A 21,804-nucleotide genomic window follows, 5' to 3' on the forward strand; every position below is an offset into this window, starting at 1 on the left:
TCCCCAAGGGCTGCTGAATATATAACATCAGCATCCAATCTTTGGTCCACAGGCAGAACAATCATATCTTTCCACCCAACCCACACAGTGTCACAACTGAAAGGCACCAGAAGCAACTAGGTACTTCTTTCACACACAACACACACTGCAAACTCACCATTGTGGTGAGCTTTCTGCTGGATGGATCGACCCCTTGCATGCTGTTCAGGTAAAGAAATGGAAACCTTTACTAAGGCAAAGTAGATTGGAGTGAGAAACACAAAGGGATGCATCTCTTCACAAGAGATAAGATTATGGGGAGGGAATGTTGATACACCGTTGTAAAATATCCCATGTGTGAGAGAAGGAAGAAACAATTACTATTATTTACTTATCTTTCTTTTTGTACCATTTCTACCCCAGAGGGTCCCAGAGAAGCTTACAGATCAACACCACCACCACAAGAGAGGATCTGCCAGAACGGAAGTAACAAGTATTCAGTTATTCCATAATCTGACATACCATTCTGATAACAGTGGAGTAACTTTTCTTCTAGTTTCCACCTATACACGTTTTAGCAGACGTAGGTGAGTTTAGAATACTTGGCAAGTGCCTTGGCTCAATGACAGAGCAGCTGCTTGCCATGCAGCGGGACTCAGGTTCAAGCCATAAAATCTTCAGTTAGGACTTGGAGAGAGAGATCCCTGACTGAAAACCTCAAGAGCTGCTTCAAAACAGTGTGGACAATACTGAGGAAGATGAACCAGTGGTCTGTCTTGGTAGAAGGCATCTCTCCATATGATTTTATTCCTAATAATTCAAGATCAGTGTTATTAATCAAATCCTTAAGATTACATAATAACACTATTTTGGTCCCAGCCTAGAATACGTTGGTATCTTGACTACCAACATTTGTTTTTAAGTTTCACTGTGTTTATCCTTGTGTTATTGACAACGGTATCATGTACACCACTTAGTGAGTGTTTGTGATAGCACTTCTCTCATTCAAGATGGAGTTGGCCAATGGCAGCACAGTTGAGGAATTCATTTTGCAGGGATTTCAAATTGGGCAGCAGAAGCGGCACTTGCTCCTTGCCATTTTTGCTGTGCTCTACATTCTGACTTTGGCTGAGAACATCACCATAATCATGCTGGTCCATGCAGATGTCCAATTGGCCCGGCTACCCATGTACATCCTGTTGAGCAATTTCTCCTTGCTAGAGATATGCTACGTCTCCACCACTGTGCCCCGTATGCTCTTTGACCTGGCATTCCCATGTGGCGTCATCTCCTTCCATGAGTGCTTCCTTCAGTTCTACATCTTCTTCTCTCTTGGGCACACAGAGTGCTTCTTCCTGTCAGCCATGGCTTTGGATCGGTACTTGGCTATCTGCCACCCACTGCGTTACCCACAAATGATGTCCAACAAGTCTTGCTATGTCCTGGTGGCCACTTGTTGGGGTTCTGGCTTTCTATGGCACATTGGTCCAGTTATTTTGATCTCCAAGTTGTCCTTCTGTGGCCCCAATATCATTGACCACTTCGTGTGTGATCCGGGGCCAATTCTCTCACTGGCTTGCCCTCCTGTCGGAAATATTCCCATTATCTGCCAGTTTTCTGTGGATGGTCTCATTGTTCTAGGCAACCTGTTCTTTGTTGTGCTATCCTATGGTGCTGTGATTCTCACACTGATGAAGTCTTCTAGACGAGGCAGTCGGATGAAAGCCTTCTCCACCATATCCTTCCACCTAGTGGTGGTCACCCTTTTCTATGGCACGGTGGCTGGGATGTATGTAGTTCCAAGTGGAGAAAGTCAAACACATGTTACTAAAATAGTAACACTGTTCTTTACTGCAATTACACCATTTCTGAATCCTTTGATCTATTGTTTGAGGAATAATCAGGTGAAGGAGGCAGTTGGCAGGTTGCAGAGGAGGAAGATAGGACTGGTGAAGAGAAAGCTGATTGTGTAAAACCATCCTTAGCCGTTTTAGGACTATGATTAAGGGAAGACTCTATGGCTCCAACATCTGCCAACCTTTCACTCTACCCACCCCAACCTACTGCTCTTCTGTCTCTCAAAAGCTTGCATGCTGTTTTGTGAGATCAATGTGAAGCTTAACAAAAGGTATGGATTTAATGTGAACTTGGGTTTTTTTGTGTGGGTGAGCATGGATAATGTCTGGGACTGGGTAGAGGAGGAATGGTGGAGCCTGCCTCCGTATCCTGACCCCGCCAGAGGCAGATTAGGGGGAAAGTTGGGAAATAATGGAAGAGGAGGAGACAGGACTGTAACGGCAGCTGGCTGACATGGCGTATTTAGAAACCATTCCAGACCCCTCATCTCCCATAACCTGGCGAGCCTTAAAGGTTGGAGACCAAAGAGCTCAAAGACAGAGAGCACCTAGCAGCACCAGTAGAAGTGACAAATGAGGAAGTGGGAGAGACGGGGGTGGGGTGGGGGTGGACAATGCCATTGTCCAAGTGGCTGGATTATGTAGCCTCTTTCTGTAATATTTAAATAAAAAAGGACGGTAAGAAACTTTTCCTTGTCTTTATACTTTCTTGGGCAAGCAGCTGGGAGCCACTGACAGCATCCTGACAGACACATTGACTTTTTGCAAGAAAAAGGAGAGAAGGAATATTGAAAACAAACAACAAACCAAGATATCCAGCCCTGCAATGAGAGAGATAATGATCAGATGTTTACAATTTGGACAAGAATGGTCTATTCCATTCCCTATCTCTATTCCACTGCAACAACTGGTCAACATTTCATGCCTATTGACCACATTCTTTCACTTCTCTCCACTGCCAAACTCTAAACTCTAAACTCTTCTCCTATCCTATCACTTTCACTATTCCAAGCACATGTTCACCACCTCCCAACCTGACACATACTTTAATTCACATATTATACTTTACCTTGATTACTCTAATATTGCTACATATACATATACATATACATATACATATACATATACATATACATATACATATACATATACACAACCACCAAAACCCTACAGAGGGTGCCTTAACATTTTGTTTGTTTTCTAAAGGTTTTATACTTCCTCAGGCCTACCAATGCCCCCTGTTATGCATGAGCCCCTATACATTTAAGTCCAGTCAAAGGCGACTATGGGATACGGTACTCATCTTGCTTTTCAGGCTGAGGGAGGTGGCGTTTGTCTACACACAGCTTTCTGGGTCATGGGACCAGCATGACTAAACCACTTCTGGTGCAATGGAACACCATGATAGAAGCCAGAACACACGCAAATGCCACAGTGGTACCTTTTTATCTACTTGCACTGGAGTGCTTTCAAACAGCTAGGTTGGCCGACGCTGGGACAAAGCAACAGGAGCACACTCCGTCACATGGATTCGAACTGCCGACCTTCTGATCACAAGCCCAAGAGAGGCTCAGTGGTTTAGACCACAGCGCCACCTGCATCCCTCCTCTGCATGATCCATTCCATGTTGGTTGTATAAGCAGCAGCAGCAACCAAGACTGGAAGTAATGTGGGGGGCGGTCACAAAAATGTAACATGTAGATGATGGTGGAAGCCTTCAAAGCTCTTCCTTATCAGTTAGCAAGTATCCCAGAGTGAGTGAGGGGGGGGTTGGCTTGGCACGGGTGCAAATCAAGGGGTCGGTGCCAGCTGAAATCAGTGAGTGGGTGAGCGGTTGTCCTACTTCTTTCCCTTGGGAAAACCTGCTTTTTTCCACTGAATCAGAGAAAACGTCAGTCAGGTTTTCCACAGATTGACGTACACTCTGATTCAGTGGGGAGGAGCTGGATTCCCTGGGGTAAGCAGTGAGACAAGTGGGAAAATGCTCGGATCCATACCTAGAAAGCAGAAGACAAGCAGAAAACCTCATGGACCTGAGTTTTCTAGACATGGGCCATTGAAAGTATCGGTGAGTCCATCATCATGTTCATCAATTTCAGTGCATTTTCCCTGACTAGGAATAGCAATGGATATAAAGCCCTTCACACTCACTTCTTCCATATCCAGCTCTCCATTTCTCCCTCTCCCAGTTACTGTAACACTTTTCTTTTTTCCTTTTTCTTTCCTCACAACATCCTGTGGGCACTGGACATGTTCAGGAATCATGTGGCTATTTTGGGGGACCCCCCCTCCCCAATTAGGGTGTATTAGGAGAAATACTCCCAAAAGAGCGATGATTACTTTTAAAAGAATTTCTTTGTTTCCCTTTTTCTTTAAAAAGGAAAACCACAAAAAGCTTTGGAAATGTTAACTGAATTTAAGATTGGAAAAATGACAAACCAAACATGACAAATTTGTCCATCCTTACATGTAGTCCTTTCCAAAGGGAGGAGGGAAGAGTAGAAGAATATTAGCTCTCCCTCCATCAAATTGCCCTTCCTTTTCAAAACCATTGCCTTATTTATCTCAATCCCACCTCCCTCCCCCAAAATTCTGGCTCACATCAGTAATAGACCATCTCTTATTATTTGCTGGTTCTGTGTAAAGTTCACTTCTCCCCAATATCCACACTAAAGCACAAAGTGTTTTCCCAAACACACATTAGATGGGTGATGAACATGCTTATAAATAAATAAATAAATAAATAAATAAATAAATAAATAAAAACAAAAAAAACCAGAAGATTCCTGATGCAGTTGGACGGGGATAACAGGACTGCCATATTCCTAATGCTGCTAGCCTCCATCTCCCATCAACCCCAACCAGCATGGCCAAAGTCCAGGGATGATGGGAGTCCAGGAACAGCTGGAGGTCCACAGTTTAGCCAACCTTGCAGTAAGAGAAGGAAATACAGTGGTACCTTGGGTTAAGAACTTAATTTGTTCTGGAGGTCCGTTCTTAACCTGAAACTGTTCTTAACCTGAAGTACCACTTTAGCTATTGGGGCCTCCCGCTGCCGCCGCGCCACCGTTGTGCGATTTCTGTTCTCAACCTGAAGCAAAGTTCTTAACCCGAGGTACTATTTCTGGGTTAGCGGAATCTGTAACCTGAAGCGTCTGTAACCTGAAGCATCTTTAACCTGAGGTACCACTGTAAAAGAAAGTCAATCAAGTGCCTCTATCAGCTTGAGACTCCATAACACGCTATATCCATTTGGTTGTTCTAATAAATCCCTTTGCAGAACCCAGGAAAACACCAATTAGCACTAGAATTACCTCTCTAGTGCTTCAGAGGGAGGCAATCAGTCTCCAAAGAGCTGTTGTTTTGGTGGATACTAATGACATTGTTCTTGAAGGACTCATTTCCATGAGCCACCATATATATATATCAGATGCATTCAACCTTTGTTCTGTGCACAGGCCCATTCATTCTTCTTGCCAAGTCCCACTGTAAAACACATGGAACAACATACTCCTCTTGGTTTGTGACACAACATATATGAGATGCCTTCAGGGTGGTGGATCTTCACATGGAATGCTACTGAGGTGCCAAATAAGTCAAATGGGGGAAGAGGTAAGAATATTAGAAGGATGGATCTGAATAGATGCAGCCATTGGCCAGATTGGGCCAGTAAGGATTTGATTCAGCATAGCAAACCTCTTCACTCACTGTTCCTTTGATCTTCCTCCGATCTTATTTTGCAACTGTTTGTTTTTCATGAGTTTGTTCCAGTATGGGAAACTTGGTAGCTGTTTCTGTATTGTGCTCTGGAGAAACAAAATAAGTCCTACTGTAATAATCTGTGCTTGCTTCCAAGCAAAGGCTGTTCCATACCTGTGTATTTTTGAAACCGTTTGTCCAAGATGCTTAGAAGAGTGCAGGGTACAAGGGGAACATGTTATTATCAAGCATAAAAGGATAAGAACACAAGACAAGCCTGCTGGATAAGGCCATGGCCTCTCTGGTGCAGCACCATTTCTCCACAGTGGCTGAGAAGACTCCTGTGGGAAGCCTGTAAGCTGGACATGAGTGCACCAGCACTCTGCCCACCTGCAGTTGCCAGAAACCGGCATTCACAGTCATAATGCCTTTGACAATGGAAGTAGAATGCAGCTATTGTGGCTGGTAGCTGTTGATAGCCTTGTTGTTGTTTAGTCGTTTAGTCGTGTCCAACTCTTCGTGACCCCATGGACCAGAGCACGCCAGGCATTCCTGTCTTCCACTGCCTCCCACAGTTTGGTCAAACTCATGCTGGTAGCTTCAAGAACACTGTCCAACCATCTCGTCCTCTGTCGTCCCCTTCTCCTTGTGCCCTCCATCTTTCCCAACATCAGGGTCTTTTCCAGGGCGTCTTCTCTTCTCATGAGGTGGCCAAAGTATTGGAGCCTCAGCTTCAGGATCTGTCCTTCCACTGAGCACTCAGGGCTGATTTCCTTAAGAATGGATAGCCTTGTTGATAGCCTTGTCCTCCACTAATTGGTCTAATTTTCTTTTAAAGGGGTATAGTTTGGTGGCCATCATTGCCTTTTGTAGGAGTGACCATAGCTGTCAACGTTTCCCTTTTTAAAAGGGAAATTCCCTTATTCCGAATAGGATTCCTTGCAAGAAAAGGGAAAAGTTGACAGCTATGGGAGTGAGTTCCACAGTTTAATTATGTTTTATGTAGGGTGTGGATCAGTTGTTACTTGGAAGTGACACAAATCAATACAGCAGGACTTAGTTTTGCAGAAGCATGCATAGTTTTACATTGCACGCCAGGCAGCAGCGTCGTACTTTGTTAAGAATGACTCTTAAACAGTCAAAGACTCACAGCTGTGATAGGCAGGAAGGCAGATGTTGCTTCCTTTTGGTATATGTAAATCTCTCTGTCATGTTATGTAAATCTTTCTCTTAGGGTGAGACTGTCTTTCCAGAGTGGTGCTTACTCTGGTTATCTCCTGCTTGGACTACTGCAATGCGCTCTACGTGGGGCTATCTTTGAAGGTGACCTGGAAACTACAACTAATCCAGAATGCGGCAGCTAGACTGGTGACAGAGTGGCTGCCAAGACCATATAACGCTGGTCCTGAAAGACCTTCATTGACTCCCAGTATGTTTCCGAGCACAATTCAAAGTGTTGGTGCTGAACTTTAAAACCCTCGCCGGCATCGGCCCAGTATACTTGAAGGAGCATCTCCACCCCCATCATTTAGCCCGGACACTGAGGCCCAGCTCCAAGGCCTTCTGGCGGTTCCCTCACTGCAAGAAGTGAGGTTACAGGGAACCAGGCAGAATGCCTTCTCAGCAGTGGTGCCCTCCCTGTGGAATGTTCTCCCACCAGCTGTTAAGGAGATAAAGAACTATGCAACTTTTAGAAGACGTCTGAAGGCAGCCCTGTTTAGGGAAGCTTTGAATGTTTGATGTTTTATTGTGTTTTTAATATTCTTTTGGGAGCTGCCTAGAGTGGCTGGTGAAGCCCAGCCAGATGATTCAATTGACGATGGAACTGGCCAATGAAACTGAAGTAACAGAATTCGTTTTGCTGGGATTTGGAGGTGGACAGGTGAAGCGTTTGCTGCTGCTCCTTTTTTTGACTGTTCTTTATGTGCTCACTTTGGCTGAGAATCTGACCATTATCACACTGGTGGTTCTAGACTCGCACTTGTCACGACTTCCCATGTATCTCCTTCTAAGCACCTTCTCCTGGCTGGAGATGTGCTACATGAGTGCCACTGTACCCCGCATGCTCTTTGATCTGGTGTCCCCTCATGGGACGATCTCTTTCCAGGCTTGCTTCTTCCAGTTCTACATCTTTTTCTCTCTTGGTGCAACAGAATGTTTATTCCTCTCAGCCATGGCATTGGACAGGTACTTGGCCATATGCCACCCACTGCGCTACCCACAAATTATGTCCCAGGATGCCAGCTGTGCTCTGATGGCTGCTTGCTGGATCCTTGGCTTCCTGTGGAACATTGTCCCAGTAACTGTGATCTCCAGGATGTCCTTCTGTGGATCCAACACCATCAACCATTTGTTGTGTGATCCTGGGCCACTCCTGTCTCTTGCCTGCCCCCCACTTGGAAATGCTCCTCTCATCCACCAGGTTTTTGTGAATGTTATGGTTTTAGGCAACTTATTTTGCATTCTGTTGTCCTATGGCACTGTGGTTTTCACACTGATGAAAACCTCTAACCAAGGCAGTCGTAGGAAGGCTTTCTCCACCGTATCGTTCCATCTAATAGTGGTGAGTATTTTCTATGGTTCTGTGGCAGGAGTATACTTAGCTGCTCCAGGTGGAGAAAGCCACTCAGATGTGACAAAGGCAGCAACACTCTTCTACACTGCTATCACACCTTTCCTCAATCCTCTGATCTATTCTCTGAGGAATGATCAGATGAAAGAGACTGCGGGGAGGTTGTTGAAGAGATTGGAGAAATGGAGGTGTATTTGAAAACACGGATAGCATGAAAATGTTGCAAAGCAAAAACAGAAATGAGTCTTCCTACTGGCGCAAAACCTGCGTATCAGAGAGAGGGCAAGCCTAGAACCACGATGCATTGGGAGGTTTATCACTTGCATTGCTTTGTTTGTCTTACATCAGGGAGCATTCATAAATGGTATACCCTACCTTCATTCTGAAGTGGCATAATCCATCCTGCCACCTGAAATTTTATCACCTCATTTTCCTGCAGGAAGAGACCAGGACTCAAAGTGGGGACAGAGGTAGAGCAGATTCTGATGTTTACCTGGTAGCTGAGTGGAACTACAAGGACATCTCCTGTCAGCATCTGAATTTCAGACACAAATGTTAACTAGGCAGAAACTCTGAGAGAATGTATTATGCATCTTTCCCTCTAATGCTGAACTTGGGATGGGCCATTCTAATTATTTTGTATCCAAATCACACACACCTCAACAAACAAAAGAGAGGAATCTGCATATTTGGGACATGTAGAAGTACCGTAAGTAAAATTCATTGGGGGTGGCGGGTAGATGAGAAACTCTCCCTCCAAAAGAGGGCAGGGGATTCTGGTTTGAGGAATGTCTGACCGAGGTGCTCCCCCACTAGTTCCCTGCTACTGAAGAGTGATAAGAGATTGTCAGTCTGACTATCTAATCCCCACCCCCTCAGAATTAGCATGCCCTCAGATGTTCTGAAGAGGCACCTGTCATTTGTCCTGGGGAAAAGAGAATATTTCTGAGGGACGTGAAGGAACCCAGAACAAGGATTATTTCATCAGCTTGACACTGCATAAACCACTTTTTAATTAAAAAGCTTCAGGTCTGCACCCTCAGTCTTTTAATTATGATAGAAATAGGGAAATAAATGTTAATTGGACAAATTATCTGGCAATTAAACACCACAAAGGTGATAATTTATTTTTTGATGGTTGTAAAGTAGATTAATCTTACAGGTTGGAATTCTTCTCAGGAAGCACGAGTGATTGATTACTTAGATTAAAAAATGACCTATAACTCTTGACAACTTTTTATTTCTTGCTTTTTATTCTCTCATTTTTACTCTTCTTTCTTTCTTTCTTAGATTAGATTGGTTTTTATTGTATTTTATGTTGAAAACTTTCAATTAAGATACTTTGGGGAAAAGTGCCGTTTGACCTATAAAGCCTTAAATGACTCAGGATAGTAATACCTCAAGGATCGCATCTCTCCATATGAACCAATCTGGACCCTGCTATCATCATCTGAGGCTTTTCCCTTGAGAAAGTGACAGCACAAGACTGCAATGACTCTCCTTTTGTGAAATGCTCTCCCCAGGGAAGCCTGCCTGGCAACTTCGTTACATATCTTTAGGCACAATAAAAAGATGTTTCTCTATAACCAGGTTATTGACTGATGTTTATTATATAATTTGTGTTCTCATTTTGTGTTTTTCTGTTGTGCATTTTTCTGTAATCTTTGGATGAAGGGCGGTATAAAAATTAAATAAAGAGCTGTAATAATAAAATGAAATACTTTAATGGGATTATCCTAAGTGAGTACATGGAAACCATGGCCTATTCTCTAACAGAAGCTTTCTGTGAATTTGGAGGGTATGTCACTCATTACTAATAAAAGACTTTTGAATTGAGTTAGGTCAGCTAGACTGATTCTTTGTTGTCCTAATTAACTGTCCCTTGGTATTCAGTTCAGGCCTCAGTAAAATAATATAGCATTTGGGAAAAAAGATGCACCCCAGTAACCCCGAACTGGAGGCCAAGATGGAGAAGATCTCCACAGCCACCATGTATTTTCCTTTTGTGCTCAGGTAGGTTGGGACAAAGGACAGCCAAACACTGCAAAAGACCAGCATGCTGAATGTAATGAACTTGGCTTCATTAAAGCTATCAGGCAACCTTCGAGCAAGAAAAGCCACAATAAAGCTGACAGAAGCCAAGAAGCCCATGTAGCCCAACACAAAATAAAACATAAGGACTGACCCCTCATTACAGAGCAGAACCATTTCTTGGATCATTGTATGCATGTCTAAATCAGGGAACGGGGGAAAAGTTGCCAACCACACAGTACAAATGGTGGCTTGAATAAGAAAGCAGGAAAGGACAATGGAGTTGGACAATGGTTTTCCCACCCACCTTCTCATCTTGGAGCCTGGCTTGGTGGCCATGAAAGCCAGAACCACAATGATGGTTTTGGCCAATATGCAAGAAACTGCCACAGAGAAGATCATACCAAAAGCACTTTGTCGAAGGAGGCATGTCAGTGCTCCAGGCTGGCCAATGAAAAGCAAAACACAAAGGAAGGAAAGCAAGAGGGAGACGAGGAGAGTGTAAGTGAGGTTCCGGTTGTTGGCCTTGACTATGGGAGTATCCATGTGCTTCAGGAATAGTCCAAGAACCAAAGCAGTGAGGAGAGAAAAGGAGAGAGCCAAAGAGGACAAAATTATGCCCAAAGGTTCTCCATAAGACAAGAAAGTTATTCGTTTTGGAAGGCATCCATCCTGGAAATGGTTTGGATATTGGTTCCCAAGACATTCAAAGCAAACATCCATGTCTGAAAAAGACAAGACAGAATTAAATACGTGGAAATCTATTCTGCTATGCTTGGCAGAATTTATGTACTGTAGAGCCTTGAATTATGATGCCGAGAACAGTTGTAAAAGAGATATCCTCATATTTAGAGGTAATATTCAGCTTTGATTGCCAAGCAAGCCACATCCTGGGCCAATGTCAAGAGGGTAGCAGTCTACAGGTCTGAGGTTTTATTCCGAACATCCACTATCTGGCTAGCTGGTTTGCCAGCGATTTCCATTCTGAGGGAGTGTGACAGCCTGACCTCTGTTAATGGTGGTACATAGCTGGCAACACATGAGACCTTTAATAGCATGCCAACACTGGGTAGTCCTCTATTACCGATCCAGATTACTAATTTACAGACCCCTCAACACAGGTCAAGATTATTAAAGGAACAGCCCAAACCCTTCTATTCCAGCTTGATGATTGAGGTCATCCATAGGAGGATTGCTTATCCTCAGTTATTGGGACCACATCTTTATTGTTATTGGACCTAGTCCTTTGGAATATTCTTTCCATAGTGAATCAGAAGGCATCTTCTATAGTAAACTTTAGGCACCTGAAACCTTTTTTTTATGCTAAGCATATGGAGGCAATTAAGAAAATATATTCCATAGGAATTAGCTGGAGATCTGCTCTTATGTTGCTTTTTAAACCCTTCCCTGGCACAATGGATTAGTGCATTTGGCTGTTAACTAAAAGATTGGAAATTTGAGCCATTGTTTGTATACTTGCATATTTTTTGTGTCTGTATGTGCATGTCTGTCTCTGTGCCTTTTTGTTGTTGTTGTAAACTAATTTGAAATTTTTAATGAATTTGTGCTATGCAAGTGTTTTTTATGAATAAATACAGAAATAATATGCCTGGTTCTGATAAAATTCCTACCCAATCCCACCTCTCCCATGTTATTCAGATTTGTACAGCAAATACAAATCTCAGTGGTGATAACAAGCAATATCCTGATATAGCTTTTGAAGGGTTCACAGTTTATCTCCTACCCTTCTGGTTTGAGATCTTCCCTTCTGGACACGGAAGACAATCATAGCAACAAGAAGGCTTCCCTTCCTTCTTGGTCCGACTGTAACCTAAATGGCAATTCTCATTGCACACAGAAGGAGGTGGTGTCTGTACATAAAAGAAGATAATAGTTTCAGGGATTGTATCTCCCTGGCACAGCAAAGGTGGTGAAATCCACAGTTTAGAAATACAACAATAATATAGGAAAATGCATTTTTCCCCAGAGCGCACCTTTTATGTAGAGAGAATTAGAGAGAAACCTATAATGTAATGTTAATGTTTTGTTGGAAATGTATACGAATGGGAAACAAAAGATGAACAAGTGAAATCTTCAATGATATACTGGTCAATGGATTTTGGTTATAATATTGAGATAGAGGCATGGGAGTGATTGTGAATAATGATACAAAGTTTACAGCTATTTATAATGTGAGGTAAGATTATATTAAAATGATGTATAGATAGTACTTAACACCCAATAGACTTTCAAAAATGTACAAATCTGAATCTAGTAGCTGTTGGAAACGTAAAGAAAAAGAAGACACCTTTTTCCATATGTGGTGGATTCGTAGTAAGGCAAAAGCCTACAGGGAAATAATATACAATGAGTTGAAAAAAATGTTTAAGTTAACCTTTATTAAGCTTTTCTTTTGGGAATACAGTGGTACTTCAGTTTATAAACTTAAACCATTTCGGAAGTCCGTTCTTAAACCGAAACCATTCTTAAACCGAGGCACGCTTTCCCTAATGAGGCCTCCAACTGCTGGGGCCCTTCCACTGCTCGGCTTCCGTTCATAGACCGGGGTAAAGTTGACAAACTGCAACACTACTTCCGGATTTGTGGAGTTCGTAATCCGAATAGTTCGTTAACGGGACTCTTTGTAAACTGAGGTACCACTGTAATGGGATTAGAGTTAACTAATATATTTATGTATGTGACTACTGCTTCCAGAATGTTATATGCCCAAAGATGGGAAGAAGAAAATGTCCCAACAAAAGAAGAAGGGTTATAGAAACTAATGGACTATGCAGAAATGGCAAAATTTACAGGAAAAATAAGAAATCAAGAAGATTAAGTTCTTAAGACAGAATGGAATTTATTTATAGTATATTTACAAATAGGTAGCCGTGTTGGTCTGCCATAGTCAAAATAAAAAAATCCTTCCAGTAGCACCTTTAAGACCAACTAAGTTAGTTCTTGGTATGAGCTTTCGTGTGCAAGCACACTTCTTCAGATACACTGAAACAGAAGTTGCCAGATCCTTCTATATAGTGAGAAGGTGGGGAGGGGTATTACTCAGAAGGGTGGTGGGAATGGGAGATTGGCAGATAGCTGGGATGAGCCTGCTGACGACTCTTAACGACTGTAATGGGTCTTACAGGAAAAGGCAAGGGGTGAGAAGGTGAGAAATGGCTTAGTCATGTATAATGGGATAAGAATCCAATGTCTTTGTTCAAACCAGGTTTCTCCATGGTTTTAAGTTTGGTAATGAGTTGCAATTCAGCAGCTTCTCTTTCCAGTCTATTTCTGAAATTCCTTTGTAGTAAAACAGCTACTTTGAGATCTTGTATAGAATGTCCTGGGAGATTAAAGTGTTCTCCTACTGGTTTCTCTGTTTTGTGATTCTTGATGTCAGATTTATGTCCATTTATTCTTTGGCGTAAGGTTTGGCCTGTTTGTCCAATATAGAGAGCTGAAGGACACTGTTGGCATTTGATGCCATACACAATGTTAGATGATGAGCAATTGAATAGTCCCGAGATGGTATGTGTGATGTTGTTGGGGCCAGTAATGGTGTTGTCCGGGTGTATGTGGCAGCAAAGTTGGCATCTGGGTTTATTGCAGGCTCTGGTGCCAGTGTCCGTGTTAAGTCTGGTTGTAGTATTATTGTGGGTTAGGAGTTGTTTAAGATTGGGTGGCTGTCTGTAGGCAATGAAAGGTCTTCCTCCCAGAGCTTGAGAAAGAGAACTGTCATTGTCCAGGAGAGGTTGTAGATCTCTGATGATGCGTTGTACTGTTTTAACTTGGGAGCTGTATGTGATGACTAGAGGTGTTCTGTTATTTTCTTTTTTGGGTCTGTCTTGCAGCAAGTTCTCTCTGGGTATAAGTCTGGCTCTGTTGATCTGTTGTCTAACTTCATCTGCTGGGTATTTTAGTTCTGAAAAGGTTTGCTGTAGATCTCTTAGGTGAGAGTCTCTGTCTGTAGAATTGGAACAGATGCGGCTGTAACGTAGTGCCTGGCTATATACAATGGACTGTTTGGTATGTTTGGGATGGTAGCTAGAGGCATGTAGATATGTTTGTCGGTCAGTTGGTTTACGGTATAAGGTGGTGTCCATGCGCCCATCCTGTATTTTTATAGTAGTGTCCAAAAAATGTATTTCTTGCATAGATTGATTCATTGTAAGGTTGATTGTGGGGTGAAAATCATTAAATTTCTGGTGAAAGGTGTCCAGAAAATAACAGAACACCTCTAGTCATCACATACAGCTCCCAAGTTAAAACAGTACAACGCATCATCAGAGATCTACAACCTCTCCTGGACAATGACAGTTCTCTTTCTCAAGCTCTGGGAGGAAGACCTTTCATTGCCTACAGACAGCCACCCAATCTTAAACAACTCCTAACCCACAATAATACTACAACCAGACTTAACACGGACACTGGCACCAGAGCCTGCAATAAACCCAGATGCCAACTTTGCTGCCACATACACCCGGACAACACCATTACTGGCCCCAACAACATCACACATACCATCTCGGGACTATTCAATTGCTCATCATCTAACATTGTGTATGGCATCAAATGCCAACAGTGTCCTTCAGCTCTCTATATTGGACAAACAGGCCAAACCTTACGCCAAAGAATAAATGGACATAAATCTGACATCAAGAATCACAAAACAGAGAAACCAGTAGGAGAACACTTTAATCTCCCAGGACATTCTATACAAGATCTCAAAGTAGCTGTTTTACTACAAAGGAATTTCAGAAATAGACTGGAAAGAGAAGCTGCTGAATTGCAACTCATTACCAAACTTAAAACCATGGAGAAACCTGGTTTGAACAAAGACATTGGATTCTTATCCCATTATACATGACTAAGCCATTTCTCACCTTCTCACCCCTTGCCTTTTCCTGTAAGACCCATTACAGTCGTTAAGAGTCGTCAGCAGGCTCATCCCAGCTATCTGCCAATCTCCCATTCCCACCACCCTTCTGAGTAATACCCCTCCCCACCTTCTCACTATATAGAAGGATCTGGCAACTTCTGTTTCAGTGTATCTGAAGAAGTGTGCTTGCACACGAAAGCTCATACCAAGAACTAACTTAGTTGGTCTTAAAGGTGCTACTGGAAGGATTTTTATATTTACAAAGTTATTGTAAACAAATGAAGACAGTAGCAGGGTTAATGTAAACAACGTGCAATAAAAACATGAAGAAGAAGAAGAAGAAGAAGAAGAAGAAGAAGAAGAAGAAGAAGAAGAAGAAAACATAGTGGATAAATAACAGATTGGTATAATTTGCATATGCAATAAACTAAAATATAAACAAGGTACCACAGAAAAAGGGAAGTGGAGTTGAAATAAGAGAGTGACTGTCTGTGATGTATTTTTATTTTTATTTTGTCTATTGTAAAAATTTAGAAATAAAATTATATATAAAGAGAGAGAGAGAGAGAACGAGAGAGAGAGAGAGAGAGAGAGAGAGAGAGAGAGAGAGAGAAACATAACCTTAGTCCCTTGCTTCAATGACCTGTCTGTTTAAAACACTGTCAGGTGTTGATTGTCCTAATTCTCTGTGATTCATACAATATTTAAATATATCTTGCTTCCAGTGTTAACTCCCCCCCCCCATTATATGTTTCAGCTTTAATATTTGTTTTCGATGGTGGTCCTCCAGTTATAGGCATCCTCCATGCCTGCTTTTTTTAAAGATTACTTTTTAAAATTATATTACTAATATAGTAAGGATTCAGTTATTATTCGGCTTAATTATTTTGATTCAAGTATGCATTTCAGTGCATAAGTTCATGTTCCCAGGGGTATTCAGCTGTTTGTTCATCTCCCAATGTTCCCTGCCATGTTTTCAATAACTGCTTTGGAGGGTTATTTAGGCTGGTGAAATGGCTCCAGATAAGTGCAATGGCAATGGGTCTTCTAACCAAGTCTATATGGATGTTCTACCAAATCTAGACAAGACTTGAGGAAACATCAGATTTAACATTGGGGAAAGGACGGAAGATACTATAAAATGGGACTTACCTGGTTGAAGTTGCTGGGCCATATGATGGCATCATCATGAATCCTGAGCCCCTTTTCTTGGTGAATCTGTGGGTCCACTTTTCCAACTTTGATTCTAAGAAAGGACTCATTTGGGAATGTGACCCAGCTGATAATATCAAAGCCAGCTACTAATGCTCCCTTTTGGTCAAAGGAAATTTCTTCTCCTGCACTATTGTTGAAGGAGACACTTCTCAGAAAGTGTTGGAGCTAAATTTGGGGTAGGGAACTATAGTGAAGATCTACAAAAGGATTCCTTACTAGATAATTGAGATTACAGTTCACTTCTGAGACCTTTGGTTTATAATTTATTTAAACTTTATCAACTGACCAATAGGGCTATCCTAAATAATAATAAATAATAATAAAAAACTTTAATTTATATCCTGCCCTCCCTGGCCAAAGTCGGGCTCAGGGTGGCTAACATCAAGTATATAACATAGGTATAAAATCAAACAATAATTAATTAAAAACAGGTCAGAATCAAACTAAAGTCTAATTGGATGGCTTCCCGCAGGGTTAGGGTTGGAAACTGTAAGTGCTCATTAAACACACAAAGGTGTCTGCACATAAATACAAGAAAATAATAGTTTCAGGCTTTGCATTGGTCTTGTCCCAATTAAGTTCAGTCTGCCAACTCACTTCCACACCATTGTCAACACCAAACGCAGAGATGTCTGTGAATATATGTTCTCTCCAGGCCTCTCTGCTCTAGGCTGCTTCTCCTAAACCATACCTATGTGCTCAAAGCTGATGTCCAATGTGATGTGCACTGCTGGTTTGTGATGTGGGATAGTGTTTCAGCTAGGTGAAGAGGGAAGTGCAGAGAATGTAGACACTTACCTTAATCTCTTCCTTAAGGAATGTGTCTCAGGCCAACTGACAAGGGGAAACATGGTTGGGGTCTGGAAGGCATTTTTAGATGCACAGAACCCACATGAAGAGTTTGTGTTGCTACGCAGGAATGAGATCAGCTTGGAATCCTAAGCACGGGCTTAGAAGTTAGGGGCCCACAAATGGCCATTTCAGGATTGTTTGGGAAAAAGCAAAATCTGAGAATTTTGCGTGGAGAGGGAGAGTGAGGAAAGAGTGGAGAGAAATGAAGGAACCAGTGACACATATAGGAGGAACTGGAGACAACCAGTAGAAACCCCTTTAAGGTGAATTGGACATGACCCCCAGTGTCAAACTGGAATGTACAAAAATTAAGAGAGTCATTCTGGAACATTCATAGAGAGAAACCTTTAGTTCCTTGCATATATGACGACTGACCTCACTAGTAATAAATGTGCTCAGTGAGGATACAATTTAGGGAATTGCCAGTTTTAATATTGGGGTGCCAAATTCTGGAAGCAGCTAGGGTCAGTAGCAAAACTTCCTAAAAGGGGTGTAAGTGTAGCATGAGAACAATAACTTGCAGAATTCATAACAACCTAATCAGACATAGTGGCACCATGGATAGGAATGGCACTGTAGAATAAAAACAATATTCCATCCATTAAGTTGGATGGAATTATATTTTCTCAGCAACAAAAGATCTGCTAAACTAGAGGCCACCTTTAGCTGAGTGTAAGAAAACAATATTCCATATTTTCCCCTGTATAATACGAGGTCTTTTGATTAAAAAAATTTTTTAAAAAATTGGGGGTCGTCTTGTACATGGAACATGGGCATCCGGGGGATTTTAAAAAAATATTTAGGCATACATCCTGGATTTTGGCTTGGGCGGGCTGAGGCAGTCCGTCCTGCTGCCGTCCCCCCTTTCTCTTCCCCCTCCGGGTTGCATGCTGGTGACTGGCTCACCTCCTGAAGCTCCCACTGGCTCAAGCACCAGAGCAAGAGTAGCCGCCAGCACTGCTGCTGAGAGCTGCCTCAGCTACCTCTCCTTGCCCTTTTTCTTTCCCCCCTCTTCCTCTCTCAAACCCCCACCCTGTCCCCAGTCCGCTGAACACCTTTCTCAGCTCAGTTTTCTCAATGGCATGGCCTGGCGCATTTGGGCGCTGCCTTCCTCCAGCTCTTCCTCAGTATCCTGCTTGGGAGTGTCCTTCTTCTTTCTTCCCCGCAGGAGCAGCTGCCACTAAGGGGGAACATGAGGTGCCCCAGCTGCTGCCGTTGCTTCTGCACCATGTTGCACTGCATGCACCTCATGCTGGAAACTTTGAAGGCGATTGGAACCCAAAGGACAAATTGGCGACCACAGATCATCCAGATTTTCACTTCTATTTTGGGTTTGGTTTTCTTAATTTGGGATTCAATAAAGTAAGGGTAGTCTTATACATGGGGGCCTCTTATACATGGAAAAATAAGGTAAAACTTTTTCATTAATGGGATCAGAATTGTACCTGCCATGTTTCTTGGTTCAGATAGTCCAATGTCATTCCACTTGCCATTGCTCCAATTTTGAACCTGGAGCATTGCATGGCATGCAAAGCATGTGCCACAGTATATAGAGCATTGTAGACACTGTAGCTTTGGGCAGTCATGCTCATTTCAAAAACGGAACCAGGAAGGCTGTCAACCTTCTCTTCCCCAGTGCATGATTCCTCAAGTTCCTTATTTAATGAAGCATTGGAGAAAGAACAGATGAATGCCTGTTCCCAAAAAACCCGGAGAAAGCTGTCTTCTCTTTCTGAGGCAGGGTTTCTCATTTGAACAAATTTCTGGAATCCTGCAGGTTCCTTTGAGGAAACTGCCAAGGAGAGAGCACCATGGAGGAAATCAATTTCCCAACTCCTCTGAAAGGGGAATGAGGTGAATTCCATCTGTGCAGTCATTATCCAGACTTTTGATGTGGCATTCATTGGTATATCATGTATTTCTGCAACCTTTGGCACCATTCTCAATACCATAATGGTATCAATTTCACCATTAACAACCACAACATTGGCAGTGCTTCCCATAATAACACGGATTGTTTCAGAACCATCAGCCACCATTTCACTGAGCTCTCCAGAAAACTTCAGTTTAGGAAATCTACCTATAAAATCAAAGCAGATACCCCTCTGGGCAAACATGGGAAGTATATTTTGTACAAATTGCTCTCCAGTATCATCATTCTTAGAAAGTACCCCAATCCACATCCAACTGAAATGCAGCAAAAGCTGGAGTATCCCACTGTACTGATGAGTCCCATCTGGGAACATCCAGTGGGAGAAAAGAGTTTGTACATTGTTTCCAGTCATGGGAGAAGAGCCATAGATGAGCTAAAAGTAAGGACAGCAAATGGTGAGATAAAATGGAAAAGAAAAGTGGTAGCGAATTGTGCTATGACCTATCACCACTTCATAAAAAACTGCTTCAGGCAGTATCAGGAATCCCTATTCTCTTGAGGCCATAATTGTTTTGTCCTTGAGATCTATGATGCACCTCCAATTTTTAAAGTTGGTGAAGTACACAACATTTCACGTATCAACATTCAAGCTGAAAGATATCATCAAAGACGAGTGTACACATTTTCACCTTTGCCGATACTCAATGCAAATTTGTTACCTGGGGCATCTTGTACATATGAAGGATGGTGGCCATCTGGAGACGTAAATCTGAGTTTGATCCCCCAATGACAGCTATGGGAATGTTCTCAGCTTCATAATTGTAATTAGGAACAAATCTGCTTTTCCTGGAGAGAACTGCTAGTGAGGCTTGATAGGTCCATCTGGCAATGAAATGGCTATTATAGATGTGGAAGCCCAGTGTGATATTGGGAAGGAGATGTGGGTTTTCATTGATCTCCCTCACAGCAAATGCCAAGGCCAGAATATGCTGGTAGAGTTGTGTCATTGGCCTGTAAGGAGAGTTACATATTGTATAACAGTGCATGTTTAGATAAATCAATTGCATACCCACAGACCAAGGAAATTTGTCCAGATAGGTTGGCATGTAGGTAGGGATGTGACTCCCTGTAGAGTCATCTCTTGGCATGGCTTTGAATGCTGTTAAGTAGCATCTCTTTGTACATATGCCTGCAAAACACTCACCTTTCCCCTTACTATTGTTGTCTGAAAAGCTCAGAAAGGGAAAAGTCTTTATATTTTGTACATGTCAAAAATCACACAAAACTGGCATGAATGAATGAATATGAATTCAAATTCCATTGAATGAATGTGAATTTAATCCACTGAAAAATGAAGCATGCATGCGAGAAATCTCAAACACCTAATGGTTGGGTTTTTTTTTTACTATTTTATTGGTCAAACATGACTCTAATACCCACATAGTTTGGAAATGAGAAAACAAATCTACCAATGAAATTTGTCCAGATTTGTTGGCATGTGGGTAGGGTTTTTAATGAGCTTAAGTAATCTCTATTATGGAGAAAGCTAGAGAGTTCCAGAAAGACATCTACTTCTGCTTCATTAACTATGCAAAAGCCTTTGACTGTGTCGACCACAGCAAACTATGGCAAGTTCTTAAAGAAATGGGGGTGCCTGATCACCTCATCTGTCTCCTGAGAAATCTCTATGTGGGACAAGAAGCTACAGTTAGAACTGGATATGGAACAACTGATTGGTTCAAAATTGGGAAAGGAGTACGGCAAGGCTGTATATTGTCTCCCTGCTTATTCAACTTATATGCAGAATTCATCATGCGAAAGGCTGGGCTGGATGAATCCCAAGCCGGAATTAAGCTCACTGGAAGAAATATCAACAACCTCAGATATGCAGATGACACAGCCTTGATGGCAGAAAGTGAGGAAGAATTAAAGAACCTTTTAATGAGGGTGAAAGAGGAAAGCGCAAAATATGGTCTGAAGCTCAACATCAAAAAAACAAAGATCATGGCCACTGGTCCCATCACCTCCTGGCAAATAGAAGGGGAATAAATGGAGGCAGTGAGAGATTTTACTTTCTTGGGCTCCCTGATCACTGCAGATGTTGACAGCAGTCACGAAATTAAAAGACGTCTTCTCCTTGGGAGAAAGGTGATGGCAAACCTAGACAGCATCTTAAAAAGCAGAGACATCACATTGCCAACAAAGGTCCGTATAGTTAAAGCCATGGTTTTCCCAGCAGTGATGTATGGAAGTGAGAGCTGGACCATAAAGAAGGCTGATTGCCGAAGAATTGATGCTTTTGAATTATGGTGCTGAAGGAGACTCTTGAGAGTCCCATGGACTGCAAGAAGATCAAATGCATCCATTCTTAAGGAAATTAGCCCTGGGTGCTCACTGGAAGGACAGATCGTGAAGCTGAGGCTCCAATACTTTGGCCACCTCATGAGAAGAGAAGACTCCCTGGAAAAGACCCTGATGTTGGGAAGGATTGAGGGCACAAGGAGAAGGGGACGACAGAGGACGAGATGGTTAGAAAGTGTTCTCGAAGCTACAAACATGAGTCTGATCAGACTGCGGGAGGCAGTAGAAGACAGGAGTGCCTGGTGTGCTCTGGTCCATAGGGTCATGAAGAGTCGGACACGACTAAACGACTAAACAACAACAAGTAATCTCTCTTTGTACAGATGCTTGCAAAACACTCATCTTTCCCCTTACTATTGCTTTCTGAAAAACTCAGAAAGGGAAAAGTGTTTATATTATGTGCGTTTCAAAAAATCGCACAAAACCTACATGAATGAATGAATGAATGTGGATTCAAACTGCATTGAATGAATAAGGATTTAATCCA

The 21,804-nt window shown here is 42.3% G+C and overlaps 3 protein-coding genes across 3 annotated transcripts; 2 read left to right on the forward strand and 1 right to left on the reverse strand.

The window, feature by feature from the left end:
• Positions 1–989: 989 nt before the first annotated feature.
• Positions 990–1,952, forward strand: LOC308460886 (olfactory receptor 11H6-like; the record flags this gene model as incomplete). Its single annotated transcript, XM_080977417.1, has 1 exon — positions 990–1,952. One exon carries the CDS (start codon positions 990–992, stop codon positions 1,950–1,952), a length of 963 nt encoding a protein of 320 aa, XP_080833543.1.
• Positions 1,953–7,353: 5,401 nt separating this feature from the next.
• Positions 7,354–8,304, forward strand: LOC308460887 (olfactory receptor 11H6-like; the record flags this gene model as incomplete). Its single annotated transcript, XM_080977418.1, has 1 exon — positions 7,354–8,304. The coding sequence occupies one exon, from the start codon at positions 7,354–7,356 to the stop codon at positions 8,302–8,304; it is 951 nt and encodes a 316-aa protein (XP_080833544.1).
• Positions 8,305–9,948: 1,644 nt separating this feature from the next.
• LOC308460888 (vomeronasal type-2 receptor 26-like) lies at positions 9,949–10,860 on the reverse strand (the record flags this gene model as incomplete). Its single annotated transcript, XM_080977419.1, has 1 exon — positions 9,949–10,860. One exon carries the CDS (start codon positions 10,858–10,860, stop codon positions 9,949–9,951), a length of 912 nt encoding a protein of 303 aa, XP_080833545.1.
• Between the last annotated feature and the right edge of the window lie 10,944 nt (positions 10,861–21,804).

The sequence above is a fragment of the Podarcis pityusensis genome (genome assembly GCF_964106645.2).
Source record: "Podarcis pityusensis genome assembly, chromosome: 13".
Taxonomy (NCBI): Eukaryota; Metazoa; Chordata; class Lepidosauria; order Squamata; family Lacertidae; genus Podarcis; species Podarcis pityusensis.